The 20,056-nt window shown below is 39.8% G+C and overlaps 2 protein-coding genes across 2 annotated transcripts; one reads left to right on the forward strand and one right to left on the reverse strand.

Annotated features, from left to right (window-relative positions):
• Nucleotides 1-2,531: 2,531 nt before the first annotated feature.
• LOC145482437 (galactose-3-O-sulfotransferase 2-like) lies at nucleotides 2,532-8,806 on the forward strand. Its single transcript, XM_081461057.1, has 6 exons — nucleotides 2,532-2,699; nucleotides 3,276-3,279; nucleotides 4,392-4,452; nucleotides 5,342-5,593; nucleotides 6,703-7,177; nucleotides 7,780-8,806. Exons 1-6 carry the CDS (start codon nucleotides 2,532-2,534, stop codon nucleotides 8,467-8,469), a joined length of 1,650 nt encoding a protein of 549 aa, XP_081317183.1. The 3' UTR covers nucleotides 8,470-8,806.
• A 96-nt stretch (nucleotides 8,807-8,902) lies between these two features.
• LOC145482778 (uncharacterized) lies at nucleotides 8,903-20,047 on the reverse strand. The gene is made up of 5 exons (XM_081461406.1): nucleotides 19,906-20,047; nucleotides 17,463-17,522; nucleotides 15,362-15,654; nucleotides 13,950-14,184; nucleotides 8,903-12,270 (listed from the first exon to the last, which is right to left on the reverse strand). The coding sequence occupies exons 2-5, from the start codon at nucleotides 17,491-17,493 to the stop codon at nucleotides 9,890-9,892; spliced, it is 2,940 nt and encodes a 979-aa protein (XP_081317532.1). The 5' UTR covers nucleotides 17,494-17,522; nucleotides 19,906-20,047; the 3' UTR covers nucleotides 8,903-9,889.
• Between the last annotated feature and the right edge of the window lie 9 nt (nucleotides 20,048-20,056).

A 20,056-nucleotide genomic window follows, 5' to 3' on the forward strand; every position in this document is an offset into this window, starting at 1 on the left:
CAGCCGAGTTTTCAACCGAGTTACAACCCACAATACAAGAACTTCAAGAGTTCGAAGAAGAGGCGATTGATCAAAATCCAGAGGTACTTTTAAATTCAATACTGTTACTTTATATCTTTGAAAAGGTCGTATGGACCAAGTTTCTGCATAATATATTTTAACACAATTGTGCACCTTGCAATAATATTACGCTTTGTAGACAGCCTTCTTTTTGTGCCCTTTCGCCGGCAATCGATACTAATTAACAGTTATTGCAACGTTACAAATTTCAACTCGTTGATGTTTCGGCAACTATAAGCCTCATACTCTGGAGTTTGCACAAATTCGCCATTAAACATAGAACATAAAATATTCAAAATACCCCTAAAATCCACGAAAGTATCATGATGCAATAAACTTTCCTTGGCTCGATGGTTTTCATCATATTTTGCCGTTATATTATTTTATCGACGGGTTGTGGGTAAGATGAAAAACAGGAACTTTTAGATCTGTTTTCGTTTCGAGTCCTCAAATTTGCCAGCTCTGCACAAATGATAAGGAAATAAAAATATTGTTTTGCGAAAAAAATATGTAATGAAGTTAACCGCCACAAAGCTTTGTATATTGATGCTGGTCGTACAAAAATTTGAAGATATTTCGCCATCCAGCTGAAATGTCCAATGCTTTGCTCCTACGGAGCTTACCTATAGCAGGTTGTTTTCGACGGGCAAGGAGTTACATTGACGACAAGATGAAAAACTGGAATTTTCGAATCTGTTTCCGTTTCGTGTCAACGAATTTGTAGCACTAAACAAATGATAAGGAAATAAAAATATTATTTTGCGAAAAAATATGTAATGAAGTTAACCGCCATACAGCTTTGTATATTGATACTGGACATACTAAAATTTGAAGATATTTCGCCATGGGGGCTTACCTAAGGCAGGTTGTAAATGCAAATTCAGAACATCTACAGGGACAATGATTGTATCGAGCGAGCGTCACCGCTGACATCTTTAACCATAACATTGTCTGCCATTCTCAACTTGACAAAATAAGCTGAAACACGTGATACAACACACTTAAGTCATGGGAGGAAGATGTAACGCGATGAGGTCATGACCTCAAGACATATTCCTTGTTGAGTGGATAGTGAAAGTTAAAGGAAGTGAGTAGGAAGCTAGACTCCCTTCAGTGTTATAAGATCAGTGTCACAGACAGCTGTTTGACCACATGCGACCCTCAAAAGAACTTTAGAAAAAAGTTGAGTCTTTGTGAATGTCACCCGGTTCTGCTGCCGATCTCTTGTTAAACTGACTGAATCGAAACTTCTCCATCCAGTGTCTAAACAACCTCTACGTTGTACATGTATATAAACTATAGAATATGTAAATACTAGGCCATATTGGAACCAGTTAGCACCCTTACCAACGGTAAATGGTCGTAACTCATATTTGTAATATAATTTTTGCTGGACGCCGACAGTGTAGCGGCGCTTGTCCGTTGCGAAAACGAACAAATGTTCTCAGATAAGACGCACCAGAAGACACAAACACCAGCTAGTTCTGGGAACGACATTCCGTTCTTTTACTGTGTTTTAAACAACAAAACTGAATATTTCAAGGGAATCAGACTTATTGCCACATATAGAGATATGCGGCAATAAGTCTGGTAGATTATTATCAGACAATGTTTGCTTTCTTATGATTTGTGAACAGTAGAGATCTCTAAGGGAAAGCCCTGGGAACGAGGTTGAACAGATGAACTGTACAACAGATGTTTTCCTCTTATCTTGCATTCATAAAGCTTTCAAATAATGCTAATTTAAGGTTCTAAATGATGTAATAACAGTATATAACACGAATCCCAGCTAGTCATCGGTTAAGGTAACCTATTCCGGACAAAGAAAAACAGTATGAATGTGAATCATAATAATCTGAATACTTCTTGTGCAAGCTCACCTTCGAGTTACACGCGCGAGTGGCGAAGAGCAAAGCGAGAGTCTCGTCTCGCGGCTACAGCGCTTGTGTTCCAACGTGAGCCTGCTCGCAGGCTATTCTTGTGCCTTGCATGGGGACACCGCGACAGAACGAAATTTTGTCGACGGGGATAGCTCGGACGATGATGACATTTTGATCTTTGTGATCGATACATGCAGAGTTAAAAGTAACCTAGCAGCTAATCTTGTGCTCGATCAGACTCTCAAATTCAGTTTACACTGAGGGAAATAACACTCCGTAGGACAAAAAGATGGCGACCGGTACATTTACTCATAATTTTTAACGCACAAAGACTCTCAAGACGCTCATAAAAACGTACAGAAAAGTTCTAAAAGCTTCAAACCTAGAATTACACACAATGTCGTCAGCACAGGAACAAATATTGCAAAAATGTGGCTTTCCTTGTAGTTTATGGGCTGTGTAAGGCTCGCATGGTGTTGTGGTAAAATGTACAGCAGCCATCGTTTCTTTCTTGCGGAGGATTGCACACGCGATTCTAAGCAGACTCTTCTTGGAAATTTTCAGGTTTCTTGGACTGATCCAGTCTTGTAAATGGGGTGGAAAAAAGTTTCAACAACCCCAGATACCTCAAGTACTTCCCGACGAGATTTGCATCAGAACAACGAAGGACAACAGCACGATTCATTGAGACTTTCCGAGAGGCGATACAGGAAAAGACGAAACGCCATGACACTTTGCATGATGGAGGACCTCTTACAGGCAGAGAACTTTCAAAGTCTTTTAAATATTTACACAACGAGAAGAGGATCTAGAAATTCCGTGGAATAGATGTTTTCACCGTTCCAAGCTTGAAATATCAATTCTCTTGTTGGTTTGCTTAGGCAATGAATTGATGTTGAACGGAGAAATTTGACTTTGATCACCGTTAGGAGTTAATTAAACAGTGTTTGGATTGTGTGGATAGAAGATAACAATGGCCAAGATTCACATTGTATGTACGGTGGTTGCGTGTAAATCAGCAATTGGGTACCCAGTGCAAGCAATATCATACACAATCATTTCATTCAAAATCACTGACGGCCCGGACGTTGTGCCAGCTTATAAACTGTCCAATAAGCAAGCTTAGCTGATATCAGAATTAGCAGTTGTAAACACTTTTGCAATATAATTATTTATAGGTAATCAGAAGTCGATAAGACATCTGAAGTTATTTTACAGAAGCTTTAACAGTACCAGGTGAAAAGAGCTGGAATCGATCAACGACAAAACAAGATTATTTTAACTGTTTTAAACCTTTTTGATCATGTCTTGAAATGAATATATTTTCTTTTGTAGATAGGTAAGCATTTTCATACTTTTTATTCTCAGCTGCATGTCAACTATAATTAAGCACGTTTATGAAATTACAGGTTCTGAAAGGGTGCGTGACTTCTGGCAAATAACGTGTTCGTCGTATATGTCACTAATCTGATTCTGTAATGTAGAAATAAAAATGCTTTTACTCTACCAAATCGTTATCGATGTAGAACTACCGTATGCGTCACAATGGACCCTTTTAGCTTACGCGGGCTTACGCGGTTTGTTGCCCCATCAGTCAGAGCATGTGATGGAAAACTTAAGAATTTTTGTTTTCAAATTTTCAGATAGTCGCGTTTATATGAATGAAAAATTTTATAGATGGATGAAAGAACATTTCCCTAGAGAATATCACGTGGTCTGAAATGGGAAAAGAAAGCGCCGCTCAGCTAAAAAGATATATTGTGCCCGTCACTGCCAATGTTAATCCCATTTAAACAATCACTCGGCCGTTGGAGTGCAACACGGTCAGTAAAAATTGCTTGCAAAATCAAATAGACAAAAGTCTGTCAAACTCTTTCACGGCTATGAAAAGGCATAGTTTATATAAGTGAAATGGAGTCACACATCGGGTCTTTATTTCGACGATGAGCTGAGAGAGACTGGGGCAGAATCAGGAAACAATCTTGTTCACAAAAGTCTTTTCTTTTTTTCTCGCGGGAACGAGGTGCATAGAAAAGACCGCAGTCTGCTTTGCGTGACGTCACGCAAAAGAGAATAAAAGAAATGAAAAGGGGCTGGCGTGGAAACTTAGTACCAGTATTTCTTAAACAAGACGCGGGTACCATGCAATGGCCAGTGTGACGTCACATGCTTTACCCGTTAGCTACCTGGCGGCTCTCAAACATGTGTTTTGGATTATAATCAATGAATCGATTTAAAACTTACATGAATTACCCCAAAATGTTAGCTGATGTCCTCAAACTCTACATGGTTGCCAGCAAAAATGCTGTTTTCTTTCACCACTCGATTTCCCGTCTTACCGGTCTGTGATGAGATCTGCCCGCCGTATCGCCCGCCGATTTAGGGTTCGGCGTGTTCACCTGGTTTTCTGCGGTATTCTATTCTGCGCTGTTTATATTGTTTTGTATCAAGACCTTGGAATAAGCTTACCGGCTCCAGAGCTTGATGACCGGGTAGTCGAGATTCCATTGAGGTACGTTGAACTTTCATAACAACATAAAGAAGTTTGTTAAGTTGTGATCACTCAAACGTTTTCAAAGCCTAACATTAAAAGACCGAGTCATTGAACTAATTTTTATTAATGTTTGGTAGCTTTGGTTACTTGACGTTTGGAATACTTTTCCATTTAGTCTTCATTCAAAAGGCAAAGCAGAAAAACTGTTAACGCCGGCCTATGTATTTAAACTTACTGCTGACCAAATTAAATTTCATAAGTAACTGCCAAGCAATTTTCCACCTCTTTCTCTCGGGAATACCGCTGATAAATTTACTAAAAACCCTCATCTGGTCAGACAATACAAATCAATTCCTTTCTGGTTTCGCACTAGCAAAACATAGTTGCTGCGCGAAAACTGTACAGTGCCTAGAAAAAGCCTTTGCCCCCTTACAAACACAAACTGGAGTTCCCTCCTGTGCGTAGTAAAAAACAAATAACTGCATACATGCCATTAACCTTTTCAAATAATTATTGCTAAAGAAATAGCCTTTTAGGAATCAAGGGGCTAAATTATGCTGTTCTTAATTGGAATTTTTCACAGCTAACAAAACATTGGAATAATAGTTAACTACGCAGGAAGCACAGAAAAAATGATAAACGTAGGAAGAGGAAGGAGCATGGGACGAATGTTTGAACATCTCAACAGCAATCCCTAGTGCTAAACTCAGTACATACTGTGATCTTTTCGCTGTTCGATGTTGTCAACCTATAACACAGATAAATGTCACATACCATGCTTGGATCAACATCTGAATTCTCCTTAAAAGGTTAGCGCATTATCAACAGACAAGTCACGAGAATAAAGAAACTCGTCGATACTGTCAATTATCATACAGTGAGAAGGTTAAGATATTTCTTCTCTTAGGTTCCGAGTTGCTGAAGGCTGGGTGTGGAAGGACGATATAGACTACAGAGGCACAGCTCGAAAGAGTAGCACCATTGTTTTGGACAAACTCGACTCTACCAACCAAACAGGTGACGAGTTACCCCCGTCAGTTGCACAAGACACTGGGCTGGATTACGGGCAGGGAAGGTATCTTGAACTGGAAGGTGTGGAAGATTACATATTGTGGCAAAAAGGATATCTGGAGCCCACGAAAAAACAAGTGAACAGAAAGTGAGAATAATCTTTATTTCAAACTTCTATATTTCATTTGAAAATACAAGCAAGAGCGAGGTAGAGCGTTTGATCACGGCGTAATAAGCTCCGTATTTCTTTGCTTTTGCGTTTGCTGAGCGCTCTTACTGGTTGAAAACCAGGCGCAACCTGTGCTCACTGAAGTAAAACAAAAAATAACAGTGACAGCGCTTATATTCTTTTCCCCTTGTTCGCATCAGCTTCTCGCAGTTCACATTTTGGCTGCGAGCTCTGATTGGCTGACTACGTTATTTGCACGTATTATAATTTTTGAAATGCCAGACGTGATTGCATGTACTTTATTTCAAATTTGTCTCAAAAACTTATATGCTCTGTACAATACACCAAAGTTATGAGACGGACACTTGTTATTGGTCCCGCCGATTTTCAGTCATTTTACTCAAACAAAACTCTCTATAAAAAGAACAACTGGAAACACTTTGAAACCGTCAACAGACTGCTTTTTCAGTAAAAACTATTAAAATACCACCGGCTCCTATGCTATGAAATCCACCACCGAAACTCGCAGACTTGCTGATGTCTTGAAAAAATTTGCTTTGGCAACGTTGCAAGCTGAAATTCTCGTTTTTTTTGTTGCTGTACATTAAGCAAAGTTAGTAAGCGCCTTGAGGATTCCGGCCAAACTTTCTCACCAAAAACATTCCGCTGTAACGGATTACTTCTCTGATAACCGGCACCACAGATGTCGTTTTTTTCTACTTAAGGTATTGTAAAAACTCTCAACTTTAGCTCGAAGAGGTGTCTTTTTACTGCTGTTTTATAGACATGTATTGTTCCAGTTGGCAATATGTGCTACTCACAATTTGAGAAGACTGTGATGAACAAACTAGTCCGCTTTTCCAATAGTATTGCTGTTCCATTTTGCAGGTTTTGAGTGCTGAAACGACTTTAAATAGACTTCAAACAGACGTGTATTCATTGTGCATAGGTTAAGCTTTATTATATCAGAATAACTGTTGTCTGGACTCACTGTGAGCCAGACGTTCCTCTCCAAGACGGACAGTCAGAGCTGTTCGCGACCTCGTCCGTCTTAAAAGTAGTTGACTGTACTGCATCTTTGTCTAAAGTTTTGGGTTATATTTCTTAAAACTTTTTAGAATCCGAAGCTGCAAGAAGGAAATCCAAAATGTTCTCTTTCTCAAGACGCACTACACCGGAAGTGACGTCGTCGCTAATATCCTCAATCGTTTTGCTGATCTACGTGGCCTGCGCATTGCTCTCCCCAGCGGAGGCCTGTCGACGTTTTATTGGCCTTCAAGATTCCACTGGAAATATGTGGATATCATGTTACTGGACGGCACTCTTCCCAATATACTTTGCAATCACGCTCGATTTAATGGTGAAGTTATGGACGAAATTATGCAGCCCCAGACCGCATTCATCACCATATTACGCGATCCAATGTCACATTTTGAAGTAACTTTTCGAAACTTAAACTTCGCGGAAATTTTAGAAATGGAGGACCTTGGGCAACCCTATTTGACGTTCTTGGAAAATCCTGGAAAATACATCGGTAGGGCAATACAGCGGAAGAGGTTTAAGGTAGGATAATGTTTTAAATTTTGGCCTTTAGGCAGTGCAAAGTAATGTCTTGTAATAGCACCTTAATATTCGAAGAGTCATATGGTGAAATCTACCGAGATGGCTCCTGCCTTTACTGCTTTTCTCCATTTTACCGAAAAAAAACAGACAAAATCTGTCCGTTCTTCGAATGTGGACCGGCAAGGCTTTATATAGATTCTTTTTCCAGACCTATTGTACCTCAAGGAACGACTGAAGTCAGCTGCCAAAGTTTACTTAACAATACTTAGCTGTGTTGAATTGAATACGTCTACCTGATCTAAATCTCCCTAACGTAGCTCCTTTTCTTGCTGATAGTCGTCAGTTGCTAATATCATCTTACAAAATAATAAAAGCCTCTAAAAACGCATGAAAACGACTGAATTAGAAAACGAGCACGGTGACTCCCCATTTTCTTTTACTTTTTAACAAAGTTGATCTTTACCCTACTACATGGCAAGTTTTCAAAAAATTCTGTACGTGGAAACATTTTGGGCGTGAACGTAGGGTCAGTTTTGTTATTAAGAAAGAAAAGGGCCTGAAACTAAGTTTGGAAAATATTATTTGAATTCTTTTTTTTTTAGGATTCTCTCAACCTTATCAAGAATGGAATGTTCTTTGATCTTGGTCTGCGAACAACAGATTATCACAAGACAGAGGTGGTACGTGACGCCATTTTGGATATTGACGATAAGTTCACCCTGGTGCTAATTTATGAATATTTGGACGAGTCGCTGGTTTTGATGAAAAGAAAACTATGCTGGGAACTCGATGATGTGTTATATTTAAAGTTTCATTATCAACTCCACGGTGAAAACACACTTCACAATATCAATAGCAACATCACAGAACAAATTTACCGCTGGAACAAAGCGGACGCCATGTTGTATCAATACTTCAACAAAACGCTTTGGAATGAAATTCACTTCGAAGGAAAAGGTTTCGTGGAGGAACTTCGTGAGTTTAGAACTAAACACGAAGAAATGGAAAGAGATTGTTTGGGACTGCAACTGAATTTGGAGAAAATTGCGCTAAATGTAAATGTTACATCATTAAATCGATACTTTTGTCAAAAAATGCTTTTTGGAGAGATTGAGTATGTGCACTACTTTCGACGAAAGATGGAAAATAACAAAAGGAAGACTCTCACGAACGGCATTGCCGGCTCGGGGAATGGAACTAGGATATTTTCGGAGCATGCGCATGAAAGGATTGGAGAAAAGACAAGTTTACTCACAAATGAGACAGATGCAAGTTCAGTTTCAAGTCGTTGACCAAGGACCGGGAACCAAATTAAAATGCTCTGTTATTGCGAGAGGCATCTTTCGTTTTCCGAGCCCTTCCCGAATGAGAAAAAGTGAATCCGACTCTTTATGACGTACAACAATTTAACGTATAACGTATTTTTAACAATCAGGCCTCTAAAATAAACGAATTGTACGTTCAGAGCCATATGAAAAGGTCAGGGATCCTCGTCGCCTCGCTTAGGGGTGTAAATAAAGGATTTTGGTCTCACTTAGAGTGTACATGACGAAACGTCACAATTTTTTTATCTTTTAGAGTTGCACTCGTAGAGATAACAATTAAAAAACGCTCCGTTTTTAGGCTTGCAGTTCTGCCGTTCTCTTGAGTCCGGTCTACTAGCCCGGGCTCCCTTCTTTAACAGTGGCTGGTAATCAAGCGATTCAAGCTTATTACGTTTTAAGCGTTATCTTTAATGAGTCAAATAAAGCTTGAGCCACGCTCAGATTAATATCTTTTAGAGGTTTAATTCAATTTCCCAACGAACATCCCCGACCTTTTCGCATCGGAGTACCCCTCCCCCACCGGGGAAAAATGCAACACCCGACGGGTCTGTGTCCCGTTAATATGCACTACATTAATATTTAGTTGTCTAATAAAAATGGCCTTTGGCGCATTTTCTTCTGTTCTGGAAAGCACATTAGTGCATCTGTGTTGGAGTGTTTGAGTGCGCGCGGTAGGAACGTAGATTGAAACATAACTTTTTAAAACATGAGGTTTCTTTTCGCTTTTCAAAATTACATTCCCTTTTACTGAAATGAAATCCTCTGAGAAGTAATTAACTTTTTCCCTTGTTTATCTAAACAGTCAAAACAACTGTTTGTTCGTTTGAACTACAATGAAACTAAAACAACGGTGGAACACACTCTGTCTTTACTAACTGTTCACTCGATCATTCACTCATTCACTCATCTTCATCGGGCCCATGAGGACCTCTTGAGGCCGGTTTTCCAACTGTTGCTTTGAAATAATCTTTTCGTCCAACTGGAAAATGATAAATACAGTATATGATTCTCATCAAAAAAGGGAATTGACGAGAGGACGGTTCCTAGTGCAGGGAAACCACTAAAACGCAGTAAATTATTTTGTTTCGGCTCCTTCTGACTGATAAAGCTCCACAATTCTATGGTTCCATTTTATAAAAATAAAATGCGTTCAACGGGATTCTAGAAATTACACGGTCATAAAAATGTACAAAGAGCAACAGATTTAACATTTCAGTGGCCATGGAGTCGAACATGCAGCCTGCGGTGAGAGCTTAATGTTTCTACATCCTTTGTTTCCATTTCGTCAGCTAAATTTAAGCGTAAATTAAAGGAACCATATCATGGTTCGTCGCTTTTTAACAACCGAAGTCCGAGCTATAAGTCCAAGTTAAAAGGTGTTAGTCAACTACAGTGCAAGAAGAGTTGTGTCGTCTCCTTCACCAAGCTGAACTTGGTCCTGTTCATTGCTTGGAGTCAGCTCTAACTGTACATGTTCAGTACCTTCGCTCTGAGTCGCACTTCCAAGCTGCAGGAGTTCTTTCTCATTGACCACAGTATTGTCAGTATTAAGTTGCTCGCTGACGCTATTTATTGTAGTGCAGCTTAACTGTAACTGCTCTGTTGCGATTGTCGTAAGCTCTGTTCCATCACTTGAGGAAATCTCTTGGTCTTCCATATCATCAACTCCAGCGCTATCCAACTGTAGGTGTTCTTGTTGTAATCCTTGTGTGCTATCTAAGTGTGACAGTTCCTCTCCGTTCTCTTGATGATTCTGTGTATGTGTGGAATCCTCCTGTAAGTTGTCCAACTGTAAATGCTCAGGCTCCATTAGCTCTGTTATTACTCCTTGCAACTCCTCCTCGCACCCCTTTCTTTCTGCACCGTTCATCTGCAGCTGTTCAGAGTCACTGTTTTGACGGACACTCGGCTGCGGCTCATCTACTCCCTGCTGTCCATTGGTCTGCATCTCTTCATCTCTGTGAGTTCTGTCTTGCCGCTCATGTCCTGGTGCTCTTCCTTCAAGCCGAGCCTGCTTTTTAGCATGAACTTTCAAGTGAGCTTTCACGGAGTTTGGTTGAGTAAACCCTTTGCCGCACAGATCACACTTGAACGGTCTTAATCCAGTGTGGATCACTTCGTGTCTGTTACGATGCGAGATCATTGTGAAAGACTTCTCGCAGTGTGAACACTTGTAGGGCCTCTCCCCTGTGTGGCTCCGGAGATGGCTGATAACATCCGAGCTTCGTTTAAAGCCTTTGCCGCACTGAGGACAAGGATAAGGTTTTTCACCCGTGTGAGTTCGCATATGAGTAGTGAGATTCGCACTGAGCGTGAACCCTCTATCACATACGGAGCACTTGTACTTTTTCTCCGGTTGTTCCCCGGTGTGTTTGCGTTGATGAAGTTTGAGCTTTCCTTTTTCTACGAACCTCTTACCACACTCCTCGCATTCGTATGGCTTTTCTCCACTGTGCACGCGCAGATGCCTCTTGAGGGAGGATAACTGCGATAGACCCTTGTCACAAAACGTACACTTGAATTCCTTCTCGGTCGCGTGACTTCGCATGTGGTAATCAAGCTGAGACTTCCACTTGAACGTTCTTAAGCACTGCTCGCAGTTAAATACGGGCTTATCTTCGGGCGCGGTTTTCTTCCTCTTGGTGGGAGAAGGCATTTTGGCTGTGTCACTAGGATCTCGCTCGTTTCTTGCCTTACCACGTGTCTTCTTACGAGGTCTCATTTCAGCTCTTCCATCTTCAGCTGCAGGTGCCTCACCCTCTTCTTCAGCAGGTAATGATGACTGCAAGTTGCTGGACTTCTTTTTAGCTTCCCGAGTCTTTGATTGCTTTCTTGGCTTATGCAGTGCCTTGCCTACAACGGATACTTCTATACTTCCATCGACAGCAACTTTACCACTAGACACTTTTCTTTTAGTGCCAGAGCTTTTACTCTTTTTAGCTTTCTTTCGCCCTTGGGATTCATTTGGTTTGGTTACTTTTGTCTTTTTAGTTTGAGGTTCAGAGCCGTCAGCTGTAGAAGCCGCTTTTCTTTTCTTTCCGGCAGGCGTCGCTTTAGAGGATTTGATCTTCTTGGCCGCAGCATTTCGTGCTTTTGTACCATTTGAGGAAGACGTTTCTCGAGCCTTTGAGAGCTTTGGTTTGCTGGCGATCTGTTTTGCTTTTCCCACACTCTCTGCAGAACGTTTACGAGTGTTCGCTACTTTTGGTGTTTTGCCGTTCACCAGAGGCGTCGTGTTCTGTTTTTCTTTACTTAATCTGCCTGTTATTGACACCCCCGAACTTGGCGCAGTTTCTACAAGGACAACACGATAAGACGAGTTTTCCTCAACAACTGTTCTACTGTTTTCACTATTAGTAGCTCCAATATCAACCACAACCATTGACGACTCTGCATCAGAAGGAAATGTAACGTCCTCCTGATTGCTTTTCGTCCTCTCGACTGACTCCACTGGCTCGTCTGCTTGAAATTCATGGTCTTGGGAAGGATTTGCCTGTATACTATCCTTGATAACTCCACTTTCTTCACTGGTAGCAATCCCATTGTCACCTATAGTAAGCGATGACTCTTCGTCACACGAAGACACTGTCGCTTCCTCTTCGTTGGCTTTCTCCGTCTCTAATAACTCCGCGGGAGTATCTACTTGACCTTCATGGTCTTGAGAAGTATTTGTCTGGTCTTGCCGTTGACAACGAACTGACTTGTGCCTTAGAAGAAAGGTTGAACCAGTGAAGACCAGTCCACATACATCACACACAAACTCATGACCTGACATGGTAGAAAAAAAAAAATGTGTCACCACCTTTGATGTTACATGCAACCCTTACTCCTAAACTAATGTGAAAACCAACCCCAAACATGAAGCTTGATTAAGAATATCTACTAAACATACCTTCAAATAGCCTAGGTTAAAAAATTTAACCCTCATTGCTGCGGAGCGAGCGTAGCGAGCGAGCAGCAACATAAACAGGATTTAAGAAGAATATATAAAAGGGATCCAAATTCTCGAATTCATCACTTTTTACCAGAATGCAACGCATTTAACCAGAATGCACTGCGCCACTTTTTACCAGAGTGCGTTGCGCCACGAACTACAGGAGGACGCCTTTTCGCGTGGATTCCAGTGAGAAAGATAAGTGGTTGTGTTTTGCTCTGATTTACCTGTAAAACGATGTGAAGGAGATTGTGCCTCCTTTCACAACTCTTGCTTTTGTTCTTAATGCATGCAGTATGTGACAGTTTGTAAATCTGGACGATTAATTGTGACATCTTAAATTTAAACTTAGTATGTCATTTCTTAGCAGTCTCGCCTACTTGGCCGAATTCTTAAATGAAGAGAAATCGTCGCTCCTAAAGCTTGCAGAATAAGTTAAACAAACGAAAACCGTAGAACACGCTAATTTCATATATGCTGCGATCTATTCCTTTTCATTCAAACATGAATTTAAGCTGAGGCTTTAACATTTTCACACATCGCGATGGACGCGTCCTCGACATAGTCTGTGAACATTCTTGAGACATTTAATACGTATCAATACAGAATTTATAAGTTAGATTTCTGCTCCTACAACTTCCACATCTTTCGATTTCCGCGATCTGGTAAAGGGGAGATTGATGTGTATCTTTTTATGTTCAAACATGGGTCAGATCACTATGCGCTTTTTTGTCACGATCCCTTGTCACACCTCGCCATCCATGTGTCATCATGCATGAAGTTGTAGATGAATCACTGCGTAAAATATGTCACCTGCTATCAATAGAATGTGCCGCAGCATTATTATCTTTTAGATACCCTAGTCTACATGTAAATTTGACCGGTAACATACAGATGTGCGATAAACACCTAAACTGGCCCCAAGGGAAACAGCGAGTTTTGTTTTCCCAAGACCCTTAATGCTGTGGGGAGCATTGAGGTCGAGAGGAAACAAAACCCACTGTTTCCCGTAGGGCTGGTCGTAAAGTGTTTTTTTATGTCTCCCAACTCAAAAATAGAGAAAAAAAAAAAACTGGAAAAAATTATTTACTTGACGCCAGCTGGCATACAAATTTGCCGCGTTTTCAAGATGCACGACCTGATCACGTGCGAGTCCACAGTTCAAGATGTTGTTTCCCTAGGGTGTTAGTGGATTTTGTTTGCCCTTGGAAGTTAGTGACACGTTCTCCTCCGATCGGAAAACGTATTTGAGTTGGGATGTATAACAATGACATTTCATGCCCCGCTCAGTTCATTGTATATCACATCATACACTCCTCTAACGTCTCTAATTAGCTGGACGACTAACAGTAGAACCTAAATCTTTTAAACTCTATAATGCTTTGGAGATATTGGAAGCGTACAGGAAAGTGCATTTAGGATAGTAGAAACATTCTGTGATCACGACAGGTACATGTTAAGCACATTATGATGACTGAATCCTGTCCTACACGTGCTACTATAGAGAGCTTACCGAGCTGGTCTTTCTGGGTTGAGCTACCACAGGAAACACTGTCATCAAACCAAACAAGCAGCTCACTGCCAGCCTCCACAGGGACACATGTCTTGTAGTAGATCTCACCACGGAACTGTACTGCAACTAAGTTCTGTTCTTTGTTGTCACGTGCACAGTTCACAAACCTCATCCAATTGCTGTTGTGTTCATCTGAGCCATCAACTATGCGACTGACTTTACCACCTTCCAAAACCTAGCAATTGGGATTTACAATGATCAGTTAATGAGAACTTGCAGTTATTTTTGGTTCATGCAATTATAGAGTACATGTACGCATTTGGTTTGGCATTGTTTTGTTTGTTATATTCTGTAAATATCTCTACAGTAAACTTACAGTATAACAGACTACAGACTGAACAATCCACTTTGGCTTCTGATTCTCTTTTTGTATGTCTTGTAAGTACATTGTGTATCTCACTGTAAGTAGTGCAAGTATTGTAAGGGTAAAGTATAGAACAATACTGCTTATACATGCACCACTAGAGTATTTTTCACATCAAATTGTGTATTTTTAGCCACCTACAGTGTGGTGATTGTTTTCACAATGTTTTTGGATTTAGTTTTAACAAAGTTATCCAAGAACTTCGTGCTAATTGTAATGACCCTTCGTATGTTTACACTGTATCCTTGACCAAATAATTCCATACTGCCATGTCGCCAGAGAGTTTTGAGAAGATTTTCAAATACAGTACCATGGTACAATAAAAGGCTTGTTGACTGAGCCAGGTCTGGCCAGTGGCAACCATACAGTGTACATGCACTGGATTTGGCTTGGAGTCATTTTGCATAACAAGTTTCTCTGAATGCTGCACAGACATTGCTGCACTCAGTCCATATACCACGACGTTGAGCAGCATATTTTCACATGACATCTGGCCTTCCAATCACTCAATAAGCTGACAGGCTATTGTGCTATGCTTTGCACAAAATGGAAAAAAGGTCTATAATATTTGAAGTTGGAAATGTTTGTCACATGCACCCAAAGAGTGGTCTTTTGTATTCTTTGTTTAGTTGTATAACAGTTTCAAATGCCTCTTTAAGGGTTAGACATACTCTAATGAAAAGGATACTACCCCATCAAATCACATTGTATTTACAAAAATACAACTGACATTTTTTCAAAGTCATAATACAGTCAAATTCCTTATCAATACATTATGCCCAAGGATGTGTAGAATGTCTAGCCTATAGAGGCAGGCATTTCTTCCCAACAGTTTCATGTAGATTGTGTACCAGGCTACATTGTACATGCTTCACAGAACTGACTTACAATGACCTCCAAGCAGGGCAAAAAGAACTGACACAAGTTTGACATGTCTATTCTCTCATCAGTGATAAAAAAGTCTTTTATAAAATGATCAGATACTCACATCCCACATATACATATAGTTGTGCCCCTCTCCAACATCAAAATGCTTTGCAGAAACTGTTTGTCCTTTGTAGGGTCCAAACATGACCCTTTTTTCAATCCTTGCCCTGGCAAAGACACCCATTTGGTCTTGTCCAACTGCTGATGGCATGAGATACAGATTGCTAGGGAGGGTGGCTCTTGCTTGGTTCTTCTGCGGTGCTCCACTGGCTGTGAGGCAGTCAGCAACCCATTCTAACGGTCCATGATCTGGACAGTCACCATATATACATTGCTTGCAATATTCATCACAGACTGAGAGACAAGTCAATAGAGAATGACAGGTCACATGTATGGCAATGGAAAAGGTGATGTGCAGGACAAATTTTATAGCTTCGCTCCAGACTACTCTACATATAGATTGTCACATACAGCTGTACCCCCCACTGCAAGGTACTCCCTTATATCGGCTACATAGGTACAGTACAGTATGTGTGGCCCCCTAAGGTTCTTGAGTGATTTTGGTCTAAAAAACGGTTTGTTTTTCTCTCTGGCTTGCCATTAGGTATTTTGTTTACAAGGATCTTTTTTTTCCACATCAACATTGGTATTACTGTAAGCCTTCTCAAATGTTTATGCAAATACAGTGGAAACCATTTCCAGTTAGCTGTGGTCATACATTGGAGTTGTGTACTAATTTTAGAGGTCTGAAATGGGGTATCAGTTTTTGTTCAACTCTGAAATACATTGACAAAGTTAATCACAGATTTTGGTCTGAAATACTGTAAGGTGCATGTTTCAATGTTTGGGTGCTCATCCCCACCAAAAACTCTGAGGAGTATCCCACTGGGCAGATACAAGTACCATACAATTCTTTCAAAACTTAGGTGCAAAATCCTTCCAATAACAAGGATGATAAAACTGCCTTGGATTAAATACATGTAGCTCCCCTAGTGTCGGTGTTGTTCTTCATCTTACATCACTACAATTTGTTTTAGGGAATTTTGATGCTCATCTGAGATTCATACTACATTGTATTATTACACTCACAGCTAACACTGTGTGTACTGTCATGCGCTAATATCAAGATACTGAGAAAAATGCGCAATTAGCAATGCAATGAAAGCAGGTCGTCAAGGATTTATTCAAGGTCTTATAAGCATTAAAGGTGTATTTTGGCTATATAAGATGATAACAAACAAACAAGCCTTTTCAATGAAATTTCTCAGTGTTTCCAGAAGTAAAGTTGCAAAATTTTGTGGCCTTGTCAATTTACCAGGATGGCATTGCCCATAATTTCTTGCATGTTCATGATAATCAAGCTGACCATTAAGGGTTTTTTTTAAAAACAATAAGCTGACGAACTGACTAACAGAACTTTAGCTTTCCCTCCAAAAATGATGTAAGACCACACTCGGTGAACCGATCAGAAAGCTAGAAAGCATTATATGAGGTTGAAAATTCAATAACATGAGACATTTGGCTGTTAAAAGTAATGAATAAAAACACTTGTCTAATGAACGTCAGGATTAAAGAAACACAGAGTCCACCAAGGCACAGTAGACACTGGTGATGCTTACAGTGAAACCTGTACTAAGCAGACACCCTTGGGACCTTCACTAGTGTCTGCTTAATACAGGGTGTCCGCTCTAAGAAGGTTCTAACATATTGTAAAATAATCATTAATTATTAACCCTTTTGTAACTCAGTGTGACACTTGTCCAATCAAAGAATGCACATAGCACAACATCCGGTCAGTCAATACATCAACCTGGAATAATCTAGTACTTAGCTTTGAAATGATATTGCTGAACAATGTTAAAGGAGTCTGAGGTGAGCTTTTTGAAGTAGAAAACCCTTGAAGTGTCCACTTACTGCAGGTTTTGTGCAGCAAAATGGCTTAACATTGGCATCCGCATCTGCTTAACAGAGGTGTCCCATGAATGCAGGTTTATTTTACAGTAAATGTGGTAGGAAAACTTTGGAACTCAAGCCGGTTTCCACTTTATCGAGGCTGTCCACTTAATACAGGTTTCACTGTAATTGAGAAAATACTGTAGCGAAGCTGTATGCATGAAATTGAATAAATTTGCCATGCATTTACATGTTCATGTATAACTCACCAAGATATTTGTCATCATGACTAAACTCCATGACTGATCCTTCCCAAGCAGATGTTAATTCTAAACAGGAGAGATAAATACATGTACCTATATTTTTAAATGTTCTTGAATTAAAACTAAGTGAATCAACAGGAAGGGTTTCTCCACTACATGTAGCAACATGCCTTTTGTTATTAATATCTCATGTCTACATGAGTATGTTAATACATGTAAAAACAAGCACACAGGTGAGGAGAATGAACTAACCAAATTATCAGCCACATGTGTACCTACATGTACATGCAGACAGTAAACATTTCGCACATTAAAAATACAGTAATTCTGATTAAGCCCCTCCTATGAAAACTGTAAACCCATCAACGCTGAAACACGAAACACAAAAATGTTGCCCATAGGGTATAGAATATAACCTCTCCCTGTTCACTGTACGACATTGTGGTATTACAGTGTGCGTTATAGAGGATATTACATGGTCGTGCAGAGATACAAAATTTCTCTTTGAATGTTGAAAAATATTTCACAAGTCAGCACAGCAAATGAGTGAAACATTTTTCGACATGAGAAGAGAAATTTTGTATCTCCAAGCAACATGTAATTTTCTTTTTGTCACATAACATGAAATTCTCATAATATATAACAACATTTTTAGCAATTTCCGAAGATTTCTGAACACTTTCCAAAGATTTCCAAAGATTCTCCAAAAGTTGTCTGAAGGCAAGGCGAATGTTTCCAAGCATTTTCAGAAGATTTCCCAAGACACAGTAATTGAAGATTGCCAAGACTTACAAAAAAGATCTGAAAATGTTTTGATCATATGCTAACAAATTTAAGCACAGTTAAGGGGACAAAAATGTTCTCAAAAATGATGTCACCCATGTGTGGATAAGAATGATATCCTCATGTGTCAGATATCGTTTCTATTAATTTGCTACTATTCTTTATATCACTAACTTTTAGATAATAAAGATATATCTTTTATTTGTTTGTTCTAATTTTTGTTGTTAATTTCAGCAAAACCAGGACTGTAGAAGTACAGAAAGTCATAAATCTAATTACTATTTTCTGCTACCATCAGCACTCTGCAACAACATAACTACAATCCATATGTGAAGACAAGTCACTAATCAGTACTCATCACTAATCATACAATGTACCAATTGCACTGGTATATAAAAATCTATAGTTTATTTTTGGATAGGATTGGCTCCGGTCATTTTCCTGACTAAAAAATAACCTTTAGTTACCCTTGGTAGTGTTTACAGTATAATACAACTAGAAGACTAGTGGGGCTGAGAAAACAACTGAAAACAACTAATTCAAATTGAACATAACATTGATAAGAATACCAACTGGCCAGAGGCAAACCAGCTGGCAATTTACAAACATAGCAGAGGATTTGAACTTGCAGCAACAATGAAACAAATCCAGGTAGTAGTGAGAGTGGAACTCAAACCCGTGACTGTTGGATTGTGCTGATCACTCAGATACACTCCCTCCTGATGCTGGTTAGGCTCAGGATTATTTGGCAACAGCCAAGACCAACTAAATACAATTTATTATTTAGACTACAGACTCCAGTCGAGCCATATAACCCTGCTAAGCAATTCAGTACAAAAGCAGCCACTGTTCTGTTTACTGCTGTTTTAGTGTGCTGTGACAAAGAATTCTGTGACAACAAACCAGTTTGCATACTAAAATTGCAAAGGGTAACCACATGGTATAATGAGATTTGAGGGGCAGTCGATGGGTGAAGCGGGATAAGGTTTAAACGCATTTAACCAACAAATGCAAGTGAAGAAAAAAAGGAGGCTGCAGGCATGTTTTGGTGTTCATGCAGTCTTTCCACCTGTCTTCCTGTTTTTAATACATGCATTTTCACCCCAGGTGAAATTCACTCAGCCTAAACTTTTCATTCATTGGATAACCACCAGACTTGCAGAAATAGCCTGGTTACCTCTGGTTACTCTGTTAATAAGATTAATGTAGATGATGCATGTATGTTCGACTAAAGACAACGTACACTGTAATCTTCGACCTCACTTCTTCAACTTCTCGTCCTTACCTTTGTAATGCGATCTAAGAACAGCTTTACAATTCAGCTGTCAGAGTTTTGACACATTTAAGCTTATTCTGCAAACTTTCAGAACCGTAGTGTCATTAGGAAAGCATTTTGCCCCCACGTTATGATAAATTGCTCCTTTGAAATCAGTTATAAGTACATTATATTTAACAGTCAAATGAACATATCTCCAAGAGAGCCAGCAAAGCAACGACGATCTGACTAAATACAATGGATGAGCTTAACACGGCGATCAAACAAGTTGAAAGTGTGCGAGAGGACGTCGACATTTTCTTGAAACTGGATCAAATTTATCGATGGCTCTACCACGCATAATAAGAGGTAATAAGACGGTAATAAGAGGATATCAAAGATTCTACTTACCTTCAGAAGATCGTTTCACGGAGAACAAACGGCAGCAGTAAAAAAGAAGCCAAATTTTCGATCGAACGCCACAGCAAAACTCAAAACACTAAGGAAGCTTGCATCTCGTGTGCAAATGAGGTTGGCCGCGCGAAAACTGAGCCCGAATCTA

This window comes from Orbicella franksi, chromosome 3, assembly GCF_964199315.1.
Source record: "Orbicella franksi chromosome 3, jaOrbFran1.1, whole genome shotgun sequence".
NCBI lineage: Eukaryota > Metazoa > Cnidaria > Anthozoa > Scleractinia > Merulinidae > Orbicella > Orbicella franksi.

What these genes read in the sequence shown, in the direction of transcription:
- LOC145482778 (XM_081461406.1), bottom strand. Translation starts at nt 17,493, where the DNA reads ATGGAGTTTAGTCATGATGACAAATATCTTG. An exon ending in ACTATATGTATATGTGGGAT is followed by an intron (nt 14,185 to 15,361) that starts GTGAGTATCTGA and finishes CCCAATTGCTAG; the next exon opens with GTTTTGGAAGGTGGTAAAGT. An exon ending in AACCCAGAAAGACCAGCTCG is followed by an intron (nt 12,271 to 13,949) that starts GTAAGCTCTCTA and finishes CTACCATGTCAG; the next exon opens with GTCATGAGTTTGTGTGTGAT.
- LOC145482437 (XM_081461057.1), top strand. Translation starts at nt 2,532, where the DNA reads ATGGGGTGGAAAAAAGTTTCAACAACCCCAGATACCTCAAGTACTTCC. An exon ending in AAAAAACAAGTGAACAGAAA is followed by an intron (nt 5,594 to 6,702) that starts GTGAGAATAATC and finishes CTTTGTCTAAAG; the next exon opens with TTTTGGGTTATATTTCTTAA. An exon ending in TACAGCGGAAGAGGTTTAAG is followed by an intron (nt 7,178 to 7,779) that starts GTAGGATAATGT and finishes TTTTTTTTTTAG; the next exon opens with GATTCTCTCAACCTTATCAA.